Source organism: Artibeus jamaicensis, unplaced genomic scaffold, assembly GCF_021234435.1.
Source record: "Artibeus jamaicensis isolate MK-2021 breed Jamaican fruit bat unplaced genomic scaffold, CSHL_Jam_final scaffold_1689, whole genome shotgun sequence".
Taxonomy (NCBI): domain Eukaryota; kingdom Metazoa; phylum Chordata; class Mammalia; order Chiroptera; family Phyllostomidae; genus Artibeus; species Artibeus jamaicensis.
In genome coordinates this window covers 3,409,596-3,435,689 of record NW_026522029.1, presented here as the reverse complement: position 1 = coordinate 3,435,689, position 26,094 = coordinate 3,409,596, and the positions used below count along the sequence as shown (strand labels likewise).

At 48.8% G+C, this 26,094-nt stretch overlaps 1 protein-coding gene across 5 annotated transcripts in view; it reads left to right on the top strand.

Annotated features, from left to right (window-relative positions):
* MAB21L3 (mab-21 like 3) overlaps positions 1-26,094 on the top strand; it is a 158,883-nt gene that overhangs the window by 88,756 nt on the left and 44,033 nt on the right. For all 5 annotated transcript variants that reach the window (XM_053655989.1, XM_053655990.1, XM_053655992.1 and 2 more), the window contains 2 exons: positions 8,313-8,425; positions 16,604-16,716. In XM_053655989.1, coding sequence (XP_053511964.1) covers positions 8,313-8,425; positions 16,604-16,716 — 226 coding nt within the window. The remainder of the gene's footprint in view (positions 1-8,312; positions 8,426-16,603; positions 16,717-26,094) is intronic.

Here is a 26,094-nt window from a genome sequence, read left to right as displayed (position 1 = left end):
CTCGGCAAACGTGTATTGGCCACTGGCTGTGTGTGGGGTGTGTAAAGATGGCGTCTGCCTCTGTGGCACTTTAGGTTCTCCAAGGAGCAGGCACCAGGACAGGATCTGATGGGCCAGAACTTCCCTGGGGAACGTGCCCAGGAAGGAGAAAGGAGGAAGAAACAGGAGCTGGTTGGGGAAAGCATGCAAGCCCTGAGCAATGCCGGCCCGAGCCTGTGAAAGGAGTGGGAGGGGGAGGGAATGTGTCAGGCCGCAGGGCTCTGCAGAGATGCTTAGCCAGGCCAGGAGAGAGCCTCGCGAGCCAAGGCTGTTGGCCGGAGCAGCCCCAAACGGGGAAGGAACCGCTGTCTCTGATACCCCCATTGTGCCCCTAGTCTGAGGGGAGAACTGCGAACACCCTGGGGGTCCCAGAGGCAGCCAGCTGCATGCAGTCAGTCAGCTCCATCTCCTGCAGCAGGTGCTTTTGAAGGAGATCTAAATGGAGCAACTCCAAAGCCAGCACCAGCTTTGGGAGCTCTCGGTTTAGATGTGTGAACATTTACATCACAGCTGTATTCTGTGTCTGCTCTGTGTTCAGACAGCCACGGTCTGGGTTGTAGGCCGTGCCCACTGTATGGAGCATGGCCGCTTAGAGAGGGGAGGTCTTTGATGCACAAGTGGGTCCCGCCCACAGGCCCAGTAGAGCCGGGAGATGGTCAATACAATACAATTTTGCATAAGACACAGTGGCAGGATGGATGGACTGAACTGACTGCTAAGGGAGCACCTGCCCAGAGTGCAGGGCAAAGGGGCGTGAGAGCATGACTGGCATTTGTCATGTACACGAGGGGACAAGTCCGTCTCCCTGAAAACCTAGCTTCAAGTCTGGGCTCTGTCACTTATCAGCTGCTGACCTTGGGTCAGCCTCTGAACCTCTTTGAAGTCCACTTTCTTCAGCAGTAAAATAGAAGCAATCAGAGTAGCTGTTTTACAGAATTGCTGGGATGACGCACACAAACCCACTGGCCGAGGGCCTGGGCTATGGTGCCCGATCAATAAGTGGTCAGAGTTAGTATTCCTGTGGCTAATATTTCTGACATCCCAGACAGCGGAAAGAGCCCGTCCAAAAGTGTGATGGGTGAAGGGCAGCTGGTCAGGGAGCGGCCAGTGGTTTTCCGTGGCTGGATCATCTGTAAGGTGCAGGGGAAGGTGTGGAAGGAAATGGGCTGCAGTGACGGCCTCGTGTGCCGTGTAAGACATTTCACATTTCACACTAGGTTAGGGGAAGCTATTAAAGGATGTTACTTAGGGAGCGAATGGATCGGATTTGCATTTTAAAATTTTCTCTCTGGCAGCAGGGCATTTAGCAGATCTGAGAAGAGGCCAGGCAGGGGCGATAGGTTTGGAGGCTTTGTGCTAATCCAAGCAGGAGATCAAAGGATCTGAGAGATGGGAGGGACAGGCAGGTCCGAAAGGTATTTGGGAGGAGGAACTGAGAAGTGATGGCCGAGAGGCAGGTGGGCATGAGGGGAGGCAGGTGTCGTGTGTGGGTGAGGGGGGTGCCTGGTCTGTGGTCTGGCTGGAATGACTGGGCGGATACAGGGACAGTGCACCCAGTGTTACCAGGGGCAGGAGCAGTGATCAAGTGGGTGGGGACACAGGAGGTGGAGTTCGATGGTGCTGAGTCCGAGGGGCCTGTTGGACTCTGCAGGGGCCTGTCTGGTCAACAGTCAGATGCGCGGAGCTGGGGCCCGGACGAGATGTCCGGGGCACTTGGACAGTGTGGCCGTGCAGTCCAGGCTGGGTCCAAGGAGAATGGTGGCAGGAGGGACAGTGGAAGATCCATCGCTGGGCCTGTGTGATCTTCCCTGGGGTGTCGTTGGCAGCCACCTCCAAAACACATGACAGAATGGGGGAAATGTGCTCACTGCTGCTTCTGCCTCCTTAAGCCCCTCGAATCTACAAAAATACTGAAAAAAATAAACAACCATCAGGTATTGAAAGGTTAAAAATCAGCCCAGACTGAAAAAAGCAAAAATGAGTCCTACAGTTAATCAGGCTGAGAGGACACGGATAAAAGTGGCTGCAAAGGTAACGTGCGACCTTGTTTCTCCCAAGGTCAGCGAGGAGCTGTGTGGAATGAGTCCTAGCCGCTTTCTTCCCTGTGGCAGCCCCGTAGGGCTTGCTAACCCCGCCCAGTTCTGAGGTCCTCACCTGCTAGGCTGGCCCACCTCAGGACAGCGCTCCAGCCCTCTGTCCCCCCTGACCCCACCAGAAAGCAACCGGCTGGAATGGATCGCTGCTCCTGGGAATCGGGGGGTGGGGAGGGATCTGGGGAGGTGGCCCTCTCACAGTTCTGCAGTAGGACCACTATCTTACCCAAGTGTGTCCCACCTCCCTCTCGGCCACGGGTCCTCTGGGGCGTCCCCCCTCACTGCAACCAGCCAGTACACCTGACCGAGTGGGTTGGACCACAGGCGGTCCCTGGGGGTCTTTGGCTGATTCAGTTTGAACAACAATATGCACATCCTAAAGACAGAAGTTTTGCTGGGGACAGCATGCTTCCGAGCAGGATCCCTGGGGACCACAGGACGCTTGGCTGGACTAGAGCATGAGAGGAACAATTTAGTCAGAACCCTGGAGTGGGAGCAGGTCTGGCCACACTAGCCCGAGAATTTGTCAGCTCTCCCCACTCACCCCAGAGTCTGCTGCTTCTCTTCCAGCCCCGCCCCCGAAAGGGACAAAGGGAGAATGATAGGGTGCTGAGATAACTCAGAGGGAGTCCCACGGGGAATGCTTGTAAGAACTGGAGGGTCCTTAGTTCTTGAAGGGAAGATGCAGGAAGGCTGTCTCCTGTCAGCTAAAAAGGCACGTATTTAAAAGGGATCAAACTTGCCCGTGAAGGCCTGGAAGGACAGAACAGGATCGGTGAGTGAAGGGACAGGCTGTCAGATGCAAGCTCACAGTTGGAGCGGACCACAGGGGGCCTGGACTGCTTTAGGGGCAGGGGGTGCCCTTTCAGAGGGGTGTTCAAAAAAAGGCTCAACATGCCTTGGCCGGAGTGTGATACAAGGGACCTCAGTGTCACTGGGACTCCAGACTAGATGACTGTTAAGGCCCTTCCCACCCGGAGTCTGGGTCCCGAGAGCAGAGGCCCTGCCTGGGCAGAACAGGCCTTCCGATGCCATCAGTGCCCACAGCTGCCTCCGCAGGGTGGGGAGGGGCAGGTGGGGGAGGCGGGGACTGTGAAACCAGCCCGGAACTCTACTAAGGGACATCCCTTGGTCAGAAGCAACCGATACCATGTGACCTCATCTGACTATGGCTTCTGAACCAGCAGGGGGCAAGTGGCACTGCAGAATATTCTAGCCAAGCGGGAATGTGAACTGGAGGTTAGGACGAGAGGGCTGGTGGGTTTGGGGCCAAGTGAGAAATTGAGAGACATCCACAGAGAGGAGGCTGGCAAGCAGGGCCGTGGAGGCAGCAGGGGTCCCGGTGCAGCGGAAGTCACAAGCAGTTCAAGGTCACAGTGTTCCAGCAGCATCACCAGGAGGTGGGGAGGGCCGGCTCCATGACGGCGTGGGATGGGAGAGTCCCTGGGGCCAGGACGGGGAGGGAAGAGAGGACTGTCGCTGCCCTGGGGCCTGGATGGAGCCAAGTATGCGCTGCCCCTGGGTTCCCATGAGGGTCCAGTTGTCTTTACAGCCAAACACATCTGTGGAAGGGAGGCCCTTCTCTGCAGCAAACTGAGCGAGGCCTGTTTCTTGAAACTCAAAGCATTTCAGAGAAGTTCTGAGGAAGGAAGACCATGACGTGTCTGTCTTGAAAAGAGTCTATGCGAAGATCCTGGTAGCAGGCTGGCTATTGGTGCTCACACCAGGGATGCGAGTCCCTTCACCAAGTGAGGCGCTCACCCACCCACTCTGTACGTCCTGCCTGCTGGGAGCCAACTCCTCCTATTTTTCTTTCTTTGCTTTTAAAATTTTATTGTTGTATTACAGTTGTCCCAATTTTCCCCCTTGTTGCTCGTGAAACAAGCTAGGTGGCAAAAGACAAAACACATCTTCCTATTTTTCTTGTACGTCAGCTTCTCTCTGGTCAGAGTGCCAGAGGATGCTGGAATGAGTGCGCCGTGCCCCAGGCGGGCAGGGGCCCCCCCAGGTAGCCAGACCACTGCGACAGATGCTTCAGTCAGGACTCTAACCCCAAGCAGAAGTCAGGCTCCCTCTGCCAACGTAAGAGGGCATCCGAGGTGAAAGAACAGGCTCCCTGGTTCTCCTGTAACCTCGCTGCTCCCTAAGACTCGCCAGGTAGAGCCAACAGCCCAGGGAGCCTGGAGCTGGAGGGAGCCCCTCGTGGTCAGCTAAGCTCCCTTTGTCTTCCACGACACTGCAGCAGCCCCGCCGTGATGATTCATTCGAGTTTGGTTTATGACACCATTTTTGACCCTTCCCCTTCAAGGAAAAAGGATGGGTCTCTTCCCTGCCCCCAGGGTTCGGTGCTTGATGTCCTCACCCTATAGTGAGCCCTGGTTCCCTGGGGCTGCTTCCCTTCTGACCAACCATTGCTCTCGCTGGCATTATTTTTATTTTTTGAATGCTGCTATTTTTCTTTAACAAGCCATTTTCCTTGAGGGACAGAGGCCTCCTCTTCTTCCTCTGTCCCCAACATCCAGCCCACTGCCTGGCTTAGAAGGGGCTCAGTGCCTGTCCCGATAAGTGAATGACCTTCAGGCAAAATAACCAAATTTAAGCCCACAGTTTGCTCAGTTAGCTCTATATTCATCCCAATGTCAGAAAATAGCCATCCAGTTTGAAAGGCGGTGTGTATTTATACATTGAGGTTTCCATTTACTGAGTTTCTCTTCTTGAGTTTCCTCAGCTGTCACCTACCTCAACACCAAGCTGCAGGCCCCGGGGACATGAACACGTCACCCAGCTCTCTTGTTAAGGCTTCAAGGAATATGCTGGAAGATGGATCCTCATCCTGAATTTTGTTAGGGGATAAATTATTAAAAATGCAGAAAGTAAGGCCACTAAACTGCAGCCTATGAAACAGAGGGCAAAGGGGCGGGGCGGTGATCTGTAAGGAGAATCATTATAAAAGCCTGTACTTTATAGCTGTGAGACCAGGTCCAGGAACCAGCTCCGTCACTGCCAGTGTGACAGTGGACCAGTTTCTTAAACCCTCAGAGCCTCAGTTTCCTCATCTGTAAAAGCAAGCATTTAGTATAGGCCTGCCACAGAATAAGCCCTGAATAAACACTGACTGCTATTCTGCTTGCTGTGGTTGGTCTCCATTAGCTGATAGACACAGAATTCAAAGAGATTTTAAATGCCACCATGTTTTTGAGTTCTTCAGAGCTTGGTCTAAGGTGCTTTGAAAGGAGTCAGGGGAGAGGTAAGAAACTGAGAGGGTGCACCCTTACTTACAACCAGAATTTCTCTGCCTGCGTCTGCTCAGTTGTGCTTTTATGGAGAATTTAGGGGAAAGGAAAAAGGAAGAGCGTTCACTGCCAGAATTGATTCGGACCAAAAACCGGTGCCTGAATCTCCTCTTCAACATCCTGGCCAAATGCTTGTCTAGTCTTTCCTTAAACATTTAAATTCTTTCTGCGAGGCCCCAAACTAACTTGCTTAGCAATTTTCTTGCTCTTCAGGACACTCAGAAGCTCAAACAAATAGCTAGCAAGGTTTTATGGCCTTGTAGAAATCCCACCAGGCCTACTTTAATAAAAAGGGAGTCGTTCAGGATTCGTGGAAGTCCAGCACTCTTTCAGGAACAGCGCGCAGTAGTCGCTGCGCCCCGTTGCCCTCCGCGGGTTACCAATGTCTCCCGGCCATCCCGGCCACACGGTCAATTTGCTCGGCGAATCCTTTCAGGTATAGTGCACATCTAATGATCGTTGGCAGCCTGGACACTTCTGCAAATCACTACAAATTCTGAATCAATGCAGTTTGAAGTGATAGGATTTTAGTGTTGCTGTGAGGATGTTTTCCATTCGGCAGCACTTCTGACTTTTCCGATTCTTTTCCTAGCAGACGTCCTACTTTAGCCGGCCCCTGTGAGTTCAGATGTGCGTCAAGTCAAGTGCTGCAGGTCAGCAGGCTCTGGAAACTGCAAAGCTCCGAGAGCGTTTGCGGTGAATCAGTCGTTAGGCTCCGGGTGTCCTGACTCTGACTCATGGCTGGACCTGTCTCCTTAGGCCTCGCAGCCTTTCCTTCCAAAGGAACGGAAGACGAGTTGAGTAAGAGCAGCCTTGCCACAGTTAGAAAACTGTCCTGGATGTGTGTGTGGCTCTGTGTCTTCCGAGACCAACGAGGACACTGGAGACTCGTAGGTGCACATGGGCACAGAAATCGTGAGTGGGTGATCGCGTGTGGGGTACTGGGTGCACTCACAAAGGAGTGGCTGAGGAATCTGTCACCCACACGGAAACCTGCCCTTTGGTTTACAGTTGTAACTGCCCTTTGGTCTGCCTGCCGTCTCCATCCCATTTTCATTTTCAGGTTCATGTGTATCTTTCAAGCCCAGGCCAATCAGCTCTAAGGCCACCTCCTTCAGGAGCCTATTCTAATCAGCTCAAGTTCAAGTCATCTCTCCTTTTCCTCTGATTTTTATAAAAGTATATTTTATTGATTATGCTATTACAGTTGTCCCAATTTTTCTCCCTTTGCCCTTCTCCACCCAGCACCCCCCTCCCACTCCCTCCAGCCATCCCCACAGCATTGTTCATGTCTATGGGTCATGCCTATAAGTTCTTTGGCTCCTCCATTTCCTATACTGTACTTTACATCCCCATGGCTATTCTGTAACTGCCTGTTTGTACTTCTTAATCCCCTCACCTCCTCACCCATTTCCCCACATTCCCCTCCCATATGGCAACCACCAAAACACTCTCTGTATCCATGATTCTGTTTCCGTTCTTCTGTTCTTTGCTTACTTTGGTTTTTAGATTCAGTTGTTGATAGATATATATTTATTGCCTTTTTATTATTCATAGTTTTGATCTTCTTTTTCTTCACTTGATCTTAGCCAAAAAGCTGAGAAGCGATGATCTTCTTTTTCTCAGATAAGTCCCTTAACATTTCATGTAATAATGACTTGGCGATGATGAACTCCTTTAGTGAGCACATATGGAGCTTCTTGTCTGGGAAGCTCTTTATCTGCCTTTGATTCTAAGTGATAGCTTTGCTGGGTAGAGCCATCTCAGCTGTAGGTCCCTGCTTTTTATGACTTTTTCTTGCCAGTCCCTTCTAGCCTGCAAAGTTACTTTTGAGAAATTAGCTGACAGTCATATGGAATTCCCCTGTAGGCAAATAACCACTTTTCCTTGCTGTTTTTAAGATCCCGAATTTTCATCCACCACATGCAGGTGTGGGTTAAGCTCATTCCACGTCTCCACCCCTTTTACCAGTCTGAATAGATGTGTTTTCTTTAATTCCGTAGATGTCATATTTCCAGTCAACTTGATTTCTGATAGTTCTGAGTGATGGTTGTTTTTATATTTTAGTTGTTATTTTTATGTGGTTGTGCAGGGAGGTGAGCCATGTTTATGTATGCCGCCATCTTGATTGGAAGTCTCCTCCGAGTTTTTTAAAGCTCTTTGCTCCACTCCTCTGACCCGTCCTCCATATTGCCTGGTATTGCTCCAAGGGAACAAGGAATTTCTTTCCCATTGGTTGACAAGCAAGACCATGCAGAGTTCATCTCACCCAGCACACTGCGTTATGTGGGATAAGTTGTGGCAGGCGCTGCTATCGCCCCAACCACCCACTCTTCCCTTCTGTTACCCAGCCCAAGGGGTGCACCACTTGGGGTGCTTCATTCAAAAACAAGACATGATTGTTGCCACATAGTTTTATTTACTTGCAGCAAGTAAAGGGGACCGGGAATTTATATCCAAAGCTCTGCCTCCCAGAAGGGAGACTTAGCTATCGCTTATATACATTATTTGGTAAGTCACATGTTGATTTCTTCTTTGCAGTTGGCTATACTTATCAGGTTGAGTTCTGGTCAAGCTTATCTTGTTTACTGCAGGTCTGCAAAATACTGTGCTACACTTCAAGTTAGCAAAAATAGCATTTAGTGAGAATGGCTCAAACCTTGAGACCCTTGTTCTAGCTAACACTTCCTTTTAGTAAGTCTTGGCTGAATACATGGCTGCCTAGCTAGAGCTACATTTCCCAGATGCCTTTGCAGCTAAGCAGGGTCCCATGAGGTTTCCGTCAAATGGGGAAGAGCAGAAGTGAGGTGAACTTTCACTTTTCCACCTAACAACAGAGTAGCTAATCCCTGTTGTGTTTTTTTTCTTCTCTTGATCTGGGAAGCAGATGCGGCAGATAAGAACCATGCCTTGGGGATGGATGGCAGAGCACCAGGATGAAAGGAACAGAGGTCCCCACCAAAGCCCCCACCACCCAGACTGCTCCCCACAGACACTTGGGTGAGAGACAACTATTATTTTCTTACACTTTTTATTTTGGGATCTCTTTATTAAAAATTGCTTCGCCTCATTACTAATCAGTGTACAGGTGCTCAATATATTTTTTATGTGTGAGTTAATGAATGCATGGGTAAACAAAGGAATAGCTAAAAAGAATACATGAATTAATAAGTGACCTGCCACCAATCTCAGTTATGCCTGAAATAACACCTGTCTAATTTTCCCAGTGGTGTCTCCGAGTTTCCTGATAGAGGGAATCCAGGGGGCGTTGGGGGAAGAGAGGAGAACCTATCCCTTAGAAAGTGAGTCCCCAGGGAGTCCCGTGATGGATGAGCTACCGATTCACTTTGTGTATGATGTCAGGCTACTCCCCAGGGACCTGCTATCAGAAAACACAGAAGCGAGTTTTCTGCTGTCAAGAGTTCCGTTGAAACAGCTTGAGCTGCCAGCGTCAGGTGGCAATAAAGGATGTGCAGGGCACCTGTTTTTATCACAGTGTTCTTTAAGAAATCTGAAGTATTTGCTTAGGTGTGTGACCAACCACCTCCGTAAGGTGAAATGACATCATAGAGTGAATAAAAAATGTGCTCTGCATTCCTTAGAGGGTTATAATGACAATTACATGAGGTCATGTGTGTGAAAGTACCCTGTAAACTGTTCAGCCCAGTAATGGGTTGTTTTATCTGCCTGGCAACTTCCTTCTGTTATCTGTCTATGCGATTCTGGCTGCCAAGTACAGTCCCCTGTCCTGGGCCAAAGCAGTGACAGAGTGACCCAGGTCTGGTCAATCACAGTCCCCAGTTTTTTGGCCATAGGGATTTATCCAAGGGGTGAACACAGGACCCAAGCTGAACCCATCAGAGCATTTTCTTAGGGGGCCACTGTACCTCTCTGCTCCCCCGGGTTCTACCTGGGATGAGGTCAGCCTAGAGCTCTTTGCAGCCCTGGGTTCTGTGTGAAGGAAGCAGGGTTCGGAGGTGGAGAGGGAGGTCTGACCGGTGGTCTGAGACCAGCTTCACCTCTGTCCTCCAGAACTACACCCACAAATTATGTTTGTTATACGAAAAAACTCCCTTTTGCCTTGAGCTGATTTGAGTTGGCTATCTTTCACCTGAAATCAAAATAGTGCTAATAAAATTCTAACATTATCGAGAGACTCAAATGAACCTTGAGAACTTATTTAGAAATTCTAACCAGGGACAATATCCCTTAAGACCCTTTAACCAAGAATGGCCATCATTGTTCTGGAAAAGTCATCCTTTGTGACCAGCCATGTGGCTTCTAAGGGGACATAGTGCTGCCAATAGAAGGGGAACCCAACTGGCCAGGAGGTCCAGTCCAGCCCACCCTGGTGATCACTGGGATGGTAGTTTTGCTTGAATGTGTCCAAGGATGGGGCTGTCATCTTCTCATGAGGCAGACTACCATATTGCCGCACACTTGCGATCCTCAGAAATGAAGCCAAACCTGGTGCCTCTAGACTTTGTCTTTGTCTTTGTCTCACTCTAAAGAGGCAGAGGATGCTGACCTGCTCCTCCCCCACACCCCCAACCCTTCTTTGTTTAGATGTCCCCAAATCCATTTTCTGGTCTGAAAAGCAGTTTTGTCCAGGTGACAAGGCTGTTTAAGTCTTCACCCACCGGACTTCTCTCTCTGGGTGCACACTTAGCAGCACCCCTCTTTACCCCTCTTTACCCATGTACCCAGAACCGCGCTGGCAGCGGCACCCATGTTCTGCCAAAGCAGAGCATCCCAGAATGCTCAGCACCCTTGGTCTGGGTCTGTGCATGCTGGAAACGCAAACCTAAGTTTGTCTTTCTAAAAATTTCTCAGACTGTTGACTCATATTCAGCTGAAAATAAACTAAAGCTACATATTCTTCTCACTCATGAAGGGCTCTTAACTTATCTTTATTTTTGTGGCTTACTTTTTGAAACCAAGTAAAAGAAGTTTAGTTATTGCGGTCCATCGTTTCATATTTTTTTAAATGACCGGTATGTGAACAAACGTGTTTTCTATATTGCTCAGAGTTCAGTCTTTTCAAATTAGATAAGCTGACTCTTTGACTTGATTCAAATCACTAATTCAAATGTTGGCTAGGACTGGGCCCAAGGCAAGAGACCTCCCTGCAGAAGGCCAGGAATTTTTCGACTGGGTAAGGGCCTTCCGCCAACAGTGCATCCGCCCACAGGTGCACTGGCCAACCCACGTTCCTCCATCTGGCTTCCATCATGAGAAATTTGTCAGACTCCTGAGCTGACCTGATTAATGCATTCCTGATAATTGTCCCTTAGCAGTGAGGAAAGGCCTAGACCAACAAACGCAGGGCAAGTTCAAGTGGGGGTGAGGTGAGAGGAGCAGTGGGATGGGCCCTGCCTGGAGGTCAGAGCAGCACAGGGGCCCCTAGGGCTCAGGGGAATGGGAGCTCTTAAAGGAGATGCGGAGGAGAGTGGGACGCAGTTTCATCCCGTTCACTGTTCGCCCAGGCAGGTCTTGTGGGGGTATAGGCTAGATTGAACCATTCAGCGTGCAGTTATCCAGTGCTTCATAGAGATGAGATGCTGTGATACAAGCATGGTGTTACAGAGACAGACCCACGCTCCCAGAACAGAATCAATGTACCCTCATTATGAGGATTTCAGGCACATTTAGAGACTTTCCTAATCCCTAAAGCCCCTGAACTTGGGCAGGTGAGAGATAGTGCTAAACATCCTTAAGAGCTGGGGTGGGGGGGTCTCAGTGGAATGCAACTTCCAGGGAAGGGTGCCCAGGCCCCACAATACAGCCAAAGAGCCAAGCTGTGGCAGAGGCGCCAGGGAGCCCGGCAAGGCCTGGGGAAGAACTATGAGGCTGTTGGTCCCAGAGGAGCTGGCTAGAGCATCCGTGGGGACTTCTCACCGTAGGGATATGGATTAAGGTTTGGGTGTTTATACCTTCCGCGTCGAACCTTGGTAAGAAGATAGCATTTCAGAACTATATTTGTTTCATCGAGCTGTTGTGACAAATTGTCCCAAAGTCGAGGATTTCACAGAACACAGATGTATCCTCTTTCAGTTCCAGAGGCAGAAGTCTGAAATCTGGGTGTTAGCAGAGCCACGCTCCTTCCAGGGCCTCTGGGAAGAACCTGCCTCATGCCTCTCTCCTTGTTTCTAGTGACGAGTTACATTCCTCAGCTTGTCCCCACATCTATCCCATCTCTGCCAATGTCTTCACATGGCCGGGTCCTCCTCTTCTGTCTGTCTCAAACCTCCCTCCACCCTTCCAGTATAAGGACACTGGTCATCTGATTGAAGGCCCCCTGATAATCTAGGATGATCTTATCTCAGGATGCTTAACCAAGTTATAGCCCCAAAGACCCTTTTTACAAATGTACACTGGGAATTAGGGCATAGACACATCTCTGGAGGGCGGGGGGCATCATTCGGCCCTTTCTATAAATCCATCTCAATGGTCTTTTCCCAGTCGTGAATCACTCACACATTTTGAAGCTGAGCAGCGTTTTTGCAGCCAAAAGCAAGCAAGAGCTGCAGCTAGAAATGAACAGCAGGTGCACTACCCCCAGTGGATGGAAGCACCTCAGTGTCTGCTGGGATCCGGAGAAAGAACACACACTCTTGGGAAACATGTTATTTTGACGCCCTCAGCACCTCACGCAATCTTACTGTCCTGACATACACCAGTAACTAGAGTGACTCCAAGTGCAATTTGGGTGTGTGCGTATGATGTGTTTTAAAAAGTCCTTTGGTCAGGATCCATTCATATTTCTGTTTGTTGCTTTGAACAGTTGGAGGACCCCCTTCTGTTGCTCATCAGATCACTGCAGCCTCCCCTAGTCTCGCCCTTGCATTTGACTGTTCCTGCCCCGACCCCAGGCCTCTGGTGTTGGTGACATGAAAGAGGTGACTCAGGAGCTGCTTCTGCCTGTGGCTGATCAGGCTCTCCGCACCACGCTTACCCACCCCATTCCTGACAGCCGCACTTACCTATCACTGCAGTCCCCACGTGGCTGCTGCTGGACAGTTGAGCACCTGAGGCCACTCGGGAGGAGGGTCAGGGAGCGCAGAGGGCCACTGCTCCAGCAGCCACGAGCTGAATTCATTCATCTGTCGTTCATTCAAGCAGACCCCTCTGAGTGCCTGCGATGTGCAAGGCACCGTTCTGGGTCCTAGGAGATGGGGAATTAGAGATGACCCCTGCCTCCAAAGCGCTGAAAGCAATTTTGTAACATCCCATGTTTTAGAATCAGAATTTTGAATCCGAAGTAAAGAAGACAAATTTGGTCAGCAGAGTGGAACTGTCAGGACATATGGAACGTTGTTTAAGTGCCTTGCTCTTTTAGTTCTTTGCAGGTGGCCCAGGCCAGGTAGCTCACTTGGTTAGAGTGTGGTCCTGATATGCCAAGGTTGCAAGTTCAATCCCCAGTCAGGGTACATACAAGAATCGACCAATGAATGCATAAATAAGTGGAATGACAAATCAATGTTTATCTCTGTCTAAAAGCAATAAATAAATTTTTAAAAATTTAAATAGTTTTTACAAGCAGCATTCATGCGCATTGTCTCCTTGAATTAATACATGTTAATATTAATTAACAATGGTTAATTAATTGTCCTAACATTTTATAAATGTCATCACCCTGTGGGGGTTGGTAGCCTCTGTCTCCAGACGAGGCAGCCCAGGTGGCGAGCTGGTTTGCCCAGGGGGCCAGCCAGAGGGAGGCAGAGCTGGGGTCTGAGTCCGGGTACCTCCGAGCTGTCTGGGGCTCACTCCACCCTGCTGTGCCCTTGTCTTTGCTCTTTCCTGCCGTGACGTCTAAGCCGTTGCCACCCTCGCTGCTCCTGCGACCCCGTGGCCCTGGTGGCACCCTCTGCCTGAGCTCCCTCCTCTGCACCAAGGAGCTTCTTGGTTCCCTGATCTGATCAGTTATGCTAATGGGCGAAAATAGGTCAAACAGCAAATTTCCAACCCTATTTTAAGCTTTGGGGAGATATAGTTTTAGTGGAAAATGGATACAAAAACTACTTAATGGACATAGCAGCTGAAGGAGAAGGTGCTTTCATTGTGCAAACGTTCGTTCAGCACTTAGCATCTTGGGGGCAACCGGGAAGCTGGTGGGAGGGCAGGCCCCCCCGCATCCTGGCACAGCGCTGTCTGAGTCCCTGCTGACAAGCTCTCCTGGGCTCGGCGTTTTGTGAGATGGAAATAGAAATATTGACGCAAGAGTCTGGTGAGGTTTCAATGGGCTGCAGCGTATAGACGGGCCTGCTGGGAGTTTAACTGGTTAGCGTCAGTTCCTTTCCTTCTCAGAAAGCTTACCTTCCGGTGAGGGCGGTGAAGTCACTGGTACCAATTGCCTTGAGGTGAAATGTACTCCAACTGCCCCACCCTTCCTGGCACTTGCAAAAAAGCCACCCACTTGGGGAGGTGTTAAGAGGATGGGTCACAGGTGAAAGGATGGGGCATAGGTAAGAGGACAAGAGTGTGGGTGAAAGGGCAGGGACACAGGTGAGAGGGGAGGGGCACAGGTGAGAGGACAGAGATACAGGTGAGAGGGCAGGGGTGGAGGTGAGTGTGCAGGGGCACAAATCCACAGCCAGGTGGGCAGGGTCAGTACCTATGGGGCCTGAGGGTAGAAAAGGCGGGTTGTGAGCACCAGAGAGAGCACCTCCCTTCCGGGGTGGCTTCTTGTCTTCCTTGCACTGTTTAAAGTCATGTTTGACTTACAAAAGTAATGCATACTAGTAAAAATAAAAAACTCAAACATTGTAACCTTTTATAGATTATTACAAAATGTGTATTTTGTAATATAAATACTTATATTACATATAAACAATAATATAAGTAATTCATATTACAGAAATTCTCTCAGCCCCACTTCCAGCACTGGCCTTGTTAACAGACAGCATGGCCTGTCCCTCCACACCTGTGCCTGTGCCCCGCTGAGCGTATTTTATATCTGTCTACTGTTTCAATTTTAAAACAATGGCTTACCCTAAGAATTTGTTCTGCAACTTGCTTCCCATTGTTGTCTTTCACTCAAAGTCTATTATAACCAAGTCTCCACTTCAGGAACCACACAGCTCTGCCTTGTTGTTTTAAAGACCCGTGTGATATTATTACACAGCACGATACCCCATAATTTATTTAACTCGTTCCCAATAAACTGTCTGCCATCTTTCAGTGTTATAAATAATGGTGCGGTGTACCTGTTACTCCAACAGATGCGGACTGAGCAGCTACTGTGCACCAAGCCCGGGCTGTGCTTTAGTGAACAGGAAAGGTGACAGTCCCCATGACCAGGTTGCCTGCGGGCCCCTGGGGGAGACAGACACCAGCTGGACAATGGCACATGTAAATGTGAAACAGTGTCTGGGGCTGAGAGGGAGGTGACTTTGTGGGGGGGGGGGTGAAGCGACTTCCACAGGGGATGACACTGAGGCCGCAGCAGCCAGCCAGGGGAAGGAGGCTCACAGCTCTGTGCAGAGAGGAGAGGTCCTGGAGTCACAGGGAGCAGAAGTGTGCGGACTGATGGTAGACCAGGTGGCTAGAGCACAGCAAGAAACAGGGCAGCACCTCAGGGCTTCCTTGGAGCGTCCCCAGTTCCTTCCGAGGGGTTCACCTTTCATCCTGAGAGCATGCAAACTGAGGCCGGATTTCAGCACCAGGGCAACATGGGGGCAGCGGATGTGACCACCACCTTGGTCATGGTGCTGTTTGTAAAAATGTCAAACTTACTGCATTGTACCCTTGAAATAGTATATACATGTTATTGTACAGCAGTTATACCTCAACAAAACTACTTTTTAAACTCACCGGAGCATTTTCAGTTGCAGCAAAGGCATCATCCGATACTCAAAGACCTGCCATATGTACAGAAATGGTGCAGACACTAGAGCTAGGGCAACCAGCCGAGGCATAATGATGTCTGCGGTTAGGTAAGGGAAGAAGAGCTGGTTCATTCACGTTAACTGCTGGGTCGTATTCTCTTGTGGGAATATATTGTAATTCATTTATCCATTTGCCTGCTGAAGGATATTTATTGGGTTGGCCAAAAAGTCTGTTACGTCTTTTCCATAAAAGACCCATTTTTCATTTTCGCCAATAATTTTCTTCATTTGGATATTTGAGTATCTCAGCTCTCTCCTGCTATTGGCGTCTAGTGTGTAGTGGCCAAGGGTGCCGTTAAACACCTTCCAGTGCATAAGACAGCCCCACAGCAGAGAATTATTTGGCCAAAATGTCAATATTACCAAGAAACTTCGCAAAGCACTTTTGACACATTCAGTCAGTCACAGCACCTTCTCCACACACTACACAAATCTTTTTTTGCATTTCAGTGCATTTTTTACCTTTCTTGAAATAATGCTTAATATGCCAAAATGTTGCATATCTTCTTCCATCTTCAATATTAAAATGACTGCACAAAAATTCAGCAATTTTGATGTTTTTATAATGCATGCTGATATGACAGCTGTCACAACACAATCTAACAAAGTCGTTTTGAATGAGTTCAAGACATGTAAGCACTACTAGAGAGCCATCATAAGGATAACAGGTAGTGAACTTTTTAGCCAACCCAATAGACTGTTTCCAATTGTTCGATGTTACAAAATTGCTTTCCCGAACAGCCTTGTCAGTCTGGCCAAGCACTCACCTGCGCTGGTGTCTCTATGAAATAGCCACAGGAGGAATCGCTGAGTCATGGGGCACGGGTGCCTTCATGTGTTCAAAATGTTGCCAAGCGTCTCTCTCTCTCTGGAGTCACTGCAAACAGTCCCTGCTGGCTTTCACCAGGCCAGAAGCAATGTCAGCAGGGCCGAGTTCCTCCCGCAGGCCCTCAGGAAGAACCAGTTCCCATGACTTTTCCAGCTTCTAGAGTCCCCCCTACACTCATTGGCTCGTGGCCTGTTCCTCTACCGTCAAAGCCAGCCACCTAGAAGGTTCAAATCTCTCCCCCACTTAGACAGTCCTGTGTCCCTCTCCAGAGGACGGCGGAGCAGCCCCATGTCTGAAACGCAGGCATCCCTGCATTTGTACAGTTTGCATCATGGCACTTCACTTTTATGAAAGACCCACATTAATACCTCTTTTCAGAACCTAAGGAAATCTGAACAGAATTTTGGCTTTTATGAAAAAAAGATGAAAAGTGAAAATAATTTTCCGTGTTTTGTGTTGCAGCCGGCCGTGGGAGAGGCAGCCCACCCTCCTGAGCCCCTGGAGCGGCCCCACCGGGCTCCTTTCCCCGAACCACGCTCAGCGCCTCCGCATCGGCCCCCGGAGCTTCGCACCGTGTGAGTACCTGCGCTTTATTTCCGTGTAGCTTGCGCTTTGGTCAGTAACACGTCTCCTAAGGTATCAGCACTCCTGAGGGATCCCGCTGAACATGAAAATGGGTATAATGGAGCATATTTGATATGATTTGGGAAATTATTTTATTTGGTCTGAAAACGCTGCTTTTTTTCCATGCAAATTTATGGTAACTGCTTCTACACTTTGCACCATTTCAGCGTAGGGAGGTTTCATAGGAACACTCTATTAGTTCCCTTCCCCCGCTCATCTGCTGCACCATCTTTATTGTGCAGTAAGCTCTCACAAATGCATGGAATTGTTTCTGGGCTCTTTGCTCAGTTCTTTGATGCATTTACTCCCATTTTCCTCAAAAAGCCTGGTCCGCAGCAGAGCAGCACCAGCATCACCTTGGAGCTTGTTTGGGATGCAGAACCTTGAGCCCCACCCCAGACCTTCCCAGTGAGGATCTGTGATTAGCAAGGTCCCTGGGGAATTTCTCTCAGCAGGAAAGTTTGAGAAGTGGTAGTCTACCCCATGCTTTTGCAATCCCAGTGCTATAGTTTTATTTCACGTGTTGGTATTTAGTAAGTCAACTTCTCTTTGTTCTTCCTCATGTTGATGCCACAGTTTAATTTGTAAAGAACTGGAAATTTTATAATAATGGAAGTCATTCATAAGCTTGTCATACATGACTGATGCCATCATTTATGTTCTTCAGTGAACCCCAACAATTTTCTCCATAGTGGTTTGGTACACTCTCTTTGTAAGTTCTATTCCCAGGAAACTTACAGGTTTCATTGCTATTGAAAATGCTACTTTTATTACCTTTTCTAGGCAATTACAGGTATTAGAATGTAATTTGTATTTGCATGTTGATCTGGTAACCTTGCAGAACATATTTTTATTAGTGCTAATAGTGTTTCAATAGATTCTACAGATTAAGGATAATGATACTACCTGTGCACGACAATAGCTTTGTCTTCCTTTTCAATGACCTGTTGTCTTATCTTTTCAGTGTTTACTTATTTCCCTCATGGGCATTCACTAGCTATGATTTCCAATATAATGTTGAGTGGAAGTAGTGAGGCAGTGACCGCCTTGATCCTGAACTTAAAGGAGGAAGTTCATTTACATCTCCAACATTCAATCAGATGTTTTCAGTTGTTTTTTGATCAATACCTTTTACAAGTTGAAAGAAGTGTTCTTCACTTTCTCATTTGCTAAGATTTTTAAGAATTATAAGTGATCAGATTTTATGCATTCCTTTGTGTGCAGCTACTGAACCATTCAGTGTGCATATGAAAAGGACAGCCAAGGAGCCCCTACCCCCCAACACACACACACACACACACACACACACACACACACACACAGCTTCTGGGGGATTTCCATCTTCTTCCCGATCTGTTGGTGGTACATTGCTCCTTTATTTTAAATACTTTGCTCTTCCCGGAGACGCCACTAGTAGTGTTAAAGAATACAAATGAAATCTACTGGGTTGGTCAAAAAGTCCATATAGTTTTTTCTGTAAAATGAAAGACACATTTTTATTTTCACCAATAGCTTCATTGACTTGGATATTTTCAGTATATTGGCTATCTCCCACGTGGTCTAATGTTGATTATTCTCAGTTCATGTCTCCATTTAATTGCTATCAACTTCAGCTGCTCTACCCAACTGTGGAGCATCATCCAACAAGAAATCTCCAGCACGAAACTTCGCAAACCAGCTACACAGCACGTCCTCCACACACTGCACAAATCTTTCAGTTGTGTTTTTACCTTTCTCGAAATAATAAAGTATAATATACTAAAATGCATATTTTCTTCCATCTTCAATATTAAAAGGGCTACACAAAAAATGACCAATTTTGGTAAGTTTTTTTTAAATGCACGCTGGTATGACAGCTGTCACAATACAATCTAACAAAATTGTTTCAAATGAAGTCCAAGACAGCTAAGCACTACTAGGTCCATCAATCAGAAAAAAAAAACAAACTTTTTGGCCAACCCAGTATTTGTCTGTTTCTTTTAAGGGGACTCAGAACATCAGTCTGTTCAGTAATGTTAAGGAAAGAATGGCCACAAAAATTCAGGTCACATAAGTACTCACGTAATCAGAGAATATTTATTGAGCACTTGTTATATTCCAGATATGCTAGAAGCAAGGATTTTTTTTAAAGAAAGATTTTTTTTTCTCATAGAGAAAAGATTTCTCTATGAGGAGAAATCTTTGGGCTCTATGGGGCTCTTTTCTCATAGAGTGAGTTTTGAATAGTGTCTAAAAGTGGTTAGAACATCGTCCCAATTCAACAAGGTTATATGGGTTTGATCCCCGGATCAACCAATGCGTAAATAAGTGGACCAACAAATCAATGTTTCTCTCTCTCTCTCTCTCTCAAGTCAGTAAAAAAAATGTAAAAGTCCTGTAATCACATTGACTATTTACAAGCAGTTAATCTTGGGTAAATTACTTAAGCTCTTTGAACTTCAATTATCTCATTTGTAAAATGGACATAATAATAGGTTGTTCTAATGGATTTTTCAATGATTAAGATGCTTTTGGCTACAAGTAGTTTGATTTAGATGATAAAGAAAATATATCTCTTCACATGAAAAGTTCTGGTCCTTCTGGGTTGGTCACCTCAGTGATCAATGACACCATCAATGACTCAGTCACAATACTGTCCATCTCTTGGTTCTGACCTTTTCTTTAGATCTCCTGGTCCTCAGGCTGATTCCCCTTCTAACTGTAAAATGACTGTTAAGATTTCTGGCATCCAGAAATTTCCGAGAAGCACCACCCCTTTCCCCCCACACTCTAGACTGCTTGCGGTATGTTATTGGCTGCAAATTTATTGTATGTCCTGGCTGAAATGAGTGACTCTGATAAGAGAAATGGGATCCCAGTAACTGGATTAGACCAGCTGGGATAAAGCTTCCCCTGAGTCAGGAGGAAGAGCAGCAGACCCCCAGATGAAATCAGGGCTCCGCCAGCCACGGAGGAGAACCTGGCCGTTGGGTGAGCAGCGGGGTCTCCACCACGGCTGCTGTGACACTGCAGTGAGGCCATTAGTGTAAGGCTCTCGGAATGGTACCCGGCGCACAGTCAGTCCTCGGATGGATGTTAGCTAACAATATTCCTCACATATCTCACTTTTAAGTTATAAACTGTGTTTTTCTTACAATGTTGAATGACAGTTGTAATCCAGGTAACTGCAGACTACAAAGGACCCCTAACCTGGTGTGGGTGGAGGAGCGGAAGGGTGAGGAGGCATCGTGAAGGGCTTCTCGGAGAGATGGCCTTGAGCCAACTGTTGGAGGACAGACAGGGATTGTAGACTAACAGCAGGAAGATGGCTTGTGCATGGGGCTTGGAGCTGGAGACTCCTCTGTCCTGCCTGCGCTGGATGATGCCGGGCGGGAGCGGGATGTCTGGGAGAAGGAGGCTGAAAAAGCTGTTGCAGCGGCCGTGCCTGGAGGACACGGTGATAAATGTTTCAGACAAATTGGTCTTGAGCGCTTGTCAAAGTTTATTATCTTGCTGGTAAAGCAACCAGAAAGACCTGCGACAGCGCAGGGGTTCAGAGAGGGGTTACGGAGTTGGAGAAAAGAATCTTACACAAGTAGCCAGTTTTTGTTTTTACGTATTTATTAATTTAATTTTTTTGAATGAAATTTACTGGGGCGACATTGGTTGATAGCATCAGATAAGTTTCAAGTGTAAAATTCTGCAACATGCCATCTGTATATTGCAGTGTATGCTCACCACCCAAAGTCTAGTCTCCATCTGTCACCATGTATTTCACCCCCTTCACCCTCTTCAGCCTCCCTCTGGTAACCACCTGCCTGTTGCCTGTGTGCAGGCTTTTGTTTGTTTCTTTTGTTTGTTCCTTTGTTCCTTTCTGTTTTATATCCCACTTACGGGTGAATATGGTTCTTGTCCATTTCTGTCTGACTTATTTCAGTTAGCACGATACTCTCGTGATCTAGCCATGCTGTCACCAGTGACAGTATTTCATCCTTTCTTATAGTAGCCACTTTAAAAAAAAAGATTTTATTAATTTTTAGGGAGAGGGGAAAGGAGGGAGAAAGAGGGAGAGAAACATGGACGTGTAAGAGAAACATCCATCCTTTGCCTCTCCTACACCCCCAATGGGAGACCTGGCCCGCAACCCAGGCACGCGCCCTGACTGGGAATCAAACTGGTGACCTTTTGGTTCACAGGCTGACACTCAATCCACTGAGCCACATCAGCCCAGGCAGTAGCTGGTTTTTAAAGTGAGAAGAATTTTAAGGTCATTTGACAAAGTCATAACAGTATCAAGGGCATATTGGTTGTGCCAAAGGGCAGCTGCCGCAGGACAATCTAAGGTGCCAGGTGTGTTGGCCATCAGTCAAAAGAGGGCAGAAAGAAAAGCCCTGGCACGTTTAAGAAGCAAATGATAAGGGTTCATTTCTCTCTGAGTTTGGAATAGCCAGAAGCAGTGCTTTATGGGGCCAGCTGCCAGGGAAGCGGGAAACAGAGTCAGCTCTTCAGGGGGATGAGCAGAAGCAGAGTGTGGGGGCAAGGTCAAGGAGGACTTCCAGTTCTTATTCCAAACAGGCAACCCTGATGACATGTTTCACCCAAACCACAAAGATGCACAATGCAGCTGGCCACTGCTCAGTGTTGGATCACACTGTTTCCCACTGGAAATGGGAAGCAGGTTCAGTGCCACACTGGGGGGCGGGGGAGGAGAATCTGATGCTGAATGTCGGAGGGGACTGCTGCCCGGTGGTCAGGCTCCTTCTTTGGGGTGTCGCCCCCTCCTCCCAGGCCTGGGACATCCTACCAGAGCACCCAGAGGGAAGACCAGCATGCTCAGGGCTACACAGTCTTTCATTTTGTTGAAGAGATAGAAGTATCTATGCTTGTAAATACCTGCCCCAGGAAATCGGATGTGCCGCAGGCCCTTGCAATAAGAGCCTGCAGATAACAGTTCTGTCTTAAATAACCAGTTTTCTCAAGTGCAGAGCAGGACCCTGGCCAGCCACTCTAGGGCTGCCACGGCAGGCCCCTCACTGATTTCCGGGGGACTTAACGCTGTCCAAAGACAACAGGGATGAAAGCCCCAGCACTGTGACAGCACCGACCGGAGTTCGGTTTGCTCCAGGCCGGCAAGGGCACCTCCTTCTGAACGCCGTCCAAGAAGGAACATCCTGCCAAGACAGAATGTTCCAACTCTGCTACACCCAGAAGATATAAAACCACCAATATGTCCAAGAGAAGTAGCAATCAAGGGAGGGAAAGCAAATAATTCTGTCCTCCCACCTCTTGGCTGGACGTTGAGGAGGAAGTGAGAGTGCCCGCCTGACCTTCCGTGGTGCTGTGGGGCCTGTCCTTGACCCTCACGTTCCAGCCCATGGTGAGGGCACCCACCGCCCTCTGTGGACGAGACCCTGCAGAGGAGGTGACCAGGGACTTGAATGGCAAGGCCTGGGGAAAAACTCTGTCCTCCTACCCTTCCCCCACCCCTCAAACCTGTATGTTCTCACTAAATGAAAAAGTGAGAGTAAATTGTGTGGCTGAGGGGTCATTACCACCCTCTCAGGATGCCCGTCTTGCGCCATCCCCTCTTATATCTCACCTTCGGGGGACACCAAATTGCCTCCAGCAGCCCACGCGGCAGCAGTCACTTCTCTGCTCTGGGCCTGTGGCCGCTCATGTCCCTGTGGCCTGCAGCATCTGTCACGAGAGCTGGAGTCGGAGTCCCGCCCAGGCACCGCAGCATCCTGAGTCTCCTCTAGAATCTGGATCACTTGCCTCTTAAATGTTCAGGGTCTTTCCCCTCCCCCTCCCAGCAGCTTAAGAGGAACCTGCAAAGAGATTCTCTCCTTACACGAGCTTTGACCCTAAGTGCCGGGGCAGAGCTCTGTGTTCCCTGTGTCCTTGGGGTTTTCCTGTTTCAGCCCCGAAGATGCCACTGAGGAAAAGGAGGGCTCTCCAGCGGGCAGATTGCTGAACACGAAGGACACTTCCCAGCCTTGGGCGTGGCTCTTGGGCGTGGCTCTGCCTGCCAAGGCTGATTTCTCTGAGGGGAAAAATCACCTTACAGATTAACTAGGGGGCTTCGTTCCCCGAGTCAAAAGACACTTTAAAGAACATCTCCGTCAAGGCAATAAAAAACTGTGTCTGAAAGGGCCCAGGGTTCAGGAAGAAGTGACCCCGAACTCAAGAAAGAAAAACAATCTCTAGAGTTCGTAAACCCCGGTTACCTCCCGGCTGCAGCCCCGAGCCTTGGCACAGGTGGTAGCCACCCCCAGTGTTTCTCTACCAGTAACTGTTTGCTTTCTGGGACCCTAGCAAGGTCCACCTGTGTTTTCTTTCCCATTTCTCCTTTCTTTCAAGCTGTCTCCTTCCTCCCCCTTTTTTTTTTACCACCCCTTTCTCCATTTTTTCTTTTACTATTAAAGATCTTTTCCTCTCTCTCTCTGAAGCGTGTACACGCGTGCACACACAGGCTCCCCATCACGTGCCATTCACGTCTCTGCATAAGCCTTCCTTGCCCACCGAGTGTCTGGGCCCCAAATCACCCTCCCACACACACCACCCCTGAGCCCTCCCTTCTGGGACCCAGTCTTTGAGCTTGCTGTAGAGATTTACCTGAATCCCTCTTTCACTGAACTTGCATTTATCTCAAAAGTTATTAACCACTATGTGTTTTAAAAATGCATCTATGGCCCCACCTACTGTATACAAGGCCTTGGACTGAGGGTCAAGGTTACCAAGATGAGGAAGGTGTTGGGGTTTATTTGGGGAGACACATATAAGCCTATACTTTGGGGACAATAGGTGAGTCGTAAGAGATATTCACCGACCTTGAGAGCCGGGGTAGGGGCACCTCTCCTGGGAGCTAAGGGAAGGCTTCCAGGAGACAGTGATGCCAGGTGAAGAAAGATGGGAAGAAAATTCCAGAAAGAGGCAGCAACACAAACAAGAGACAGAGACAGGAAATGGTTTGGCTTATGAGAGGAGCCGCTGAGGAGCAGTCCAGAATTGCTATGTGGGATGTTACCAGAGATGAGTCTGATGAAGTATTAGGAGAAAGTTCTAGAAGCCCTGTAAGCCAGGTCAAGGGCTTGGACTCTCTTCTGTACGAGATGGGGCTCTCGTCACATGATGTTAGCTACTTGTGGAGTGGAGGACAGCCCTGCATCTGGGGGTCAGACTAGGGGGCAGGGAGATCACCAGGGGGCGCTTGCGGGACCCCAGTCCAGAAATGATGCAGGCGTGGGCCGGGTCGGGGCGGTGAGGACAGATGGGATGCGACAGATTCAAAGCACGAGGAGTTAAACACACAGTATATCATCACTTTTTGGTGGCTCCTTGCAGTGGGAAGTAAGTGAGACACAGTCTAGGGGATTCCACCCCAGTCTCTGGCCCAAGTCCCTGCAGAGAGGAATCTGTGCCTGTGGCTGATCATGGGGGGGGGGGGGCAGGTGGTGGTCTGAGTTCCAGGGCAGGAGGAAGACCTTTAGAGGCTGCAAGCACAGAAAGGGCTGTGTTGTCTCCCATGTATGTATCAAAATAAAATCACTGCCGATGTGTGGTTGTGATAAAGGCCAACAGAATTTTGAATTTTTTCAAGTTATCAATTTAAACATATACTTAATGTACATACATATACACATACATGTGCTTTTTTCATTATTTTTCTTCGCTCCCGGTACCCTTTGCGCCGGGCACCCTGGGCACCTGTGTTGTCTGTCTGCTGCTGGTTGCAGTGGGTTTGGGAGTGAACGGGACCTGAGGAGGTGATGGGCCAGTGCGGCCGGAAACTCAGATGAGGGGGCGGGAGACAGAGATCTGAGGATGAGGGAGGGAAGAATCCTGGTTATGCTTATAGGCCGAGGGGTGGGGTGAAACAAGTAAGTAGGGCAAGACTGAGAGAGGAGGAGGGATTGGTGGGCAGTGTCCCCGTGACAGGAAGTGGAGGCCAAGGGCCTGGGAGCCCTAGGCTTTGACAGCAGGGAGGACCGCTCAGCCTCGGCCAGAGGAAATGGGATGCAGGTGTGGGTAAATATGTAGGTGGGATGGGAAGCGGGTGGCCGCCGATGTCTCAGAGGAGGAAACATGGTGAGGGTGGCGATTTGGGGGCTTGGGGGGCAGGGGAAGACTTGGCACTGGCATTAAAAGAAAGTGGACCCTGGACAGCACCCCTCTGCCCACATTTCCTCAGCCCCGCTGCTTCCTCTCTCTCAGAACCACCTTCAACAGCAGCTTAACCCGCAGGTTAAGCCCAGGACAAAGGTGATGCCTGAGGGGGCCACTGTGGAGACAAAGGTCAAACCACCCCTGACGGGGACCACCCACGTTCCTGCCGCCCTGGCTCGGTGTGAAGTCTCATCGGACCCCATATCCGTTGGCTCTTTGTCAGTTTCTCTCACCAGCTGTTTACTTGTACGGCATCTTCATGCCTTTTCTCTCTCCTGGATTAATTCTGTTGTAGGCTGAGTGCAGTTTCCCGATAGGTGTTCGTGGGTTTCTCTCTGCTCAGAGCTATTGCGCCTTGCACTCACTCATGTGTTCCCTCTCTCTCTCTCCATCTTTGGGCGTAGTTCCAAACAGATCTCCCTATGCTCGAAATTTTTTGAAGTCTTGTGTTATATTTTAAAAACTTATTAGAATATTATATTCTTCCCCATAATGTATTTATTTTTGATAGCATGCATTTTAAACCATATACTAGCAAATATAACTGACATTCCAAGAGGCTATTCCGTGTCTGTCCCGTGGCCCTACGCCCCGAGGCCTGGCTGAGCGCTCCCGGGGGCTGGCTCCGTGATGGAGAAGTAGTGATCAGTCAATCACTGCTTGCTTCTCGCTTATTCGCAGGCCCACCGGTGCGCTGTCAACGCCGTGGCTGAGGTGTGCGTGTTGGATCTGGGTGCTAGGAGACTGCACTAGACGGACAGAATGTTGGCACCCGTAGGGGGTGGTAAGGCACAGCTGGCCCACTGGGAGCCCAGAGAGGGTGGGTGACTGGCCGGAGGTCCCAAGGCAAGTTAGTACAGCTGGGGCTTGTCCCCAGGTGTCCCGAGTCTCAGTCAAGACTCTCCCATTCTGCCGTATCTTTCTTTGATGTTTTTCAAGATCCCATTTGGTTTTCAAATTGTGTGGTTTTAAATTGGGGTAGAAGTGAACCCCTGTGCACTCTTCAAGACACTGTTTCTTCTAGAATCCATTACTCATTATCTTTGTTCTTTGTCCAAGCAGCTTTTTAAAATTTTTTATTTATTAATTTTAGAGAGAGAAACATTGAATCGTCGTTTATGCACTCATTAGTTGATTCTTGTATGTGCCCTGACAAGGGATCGAACCTGCAACCTTGGCGTATG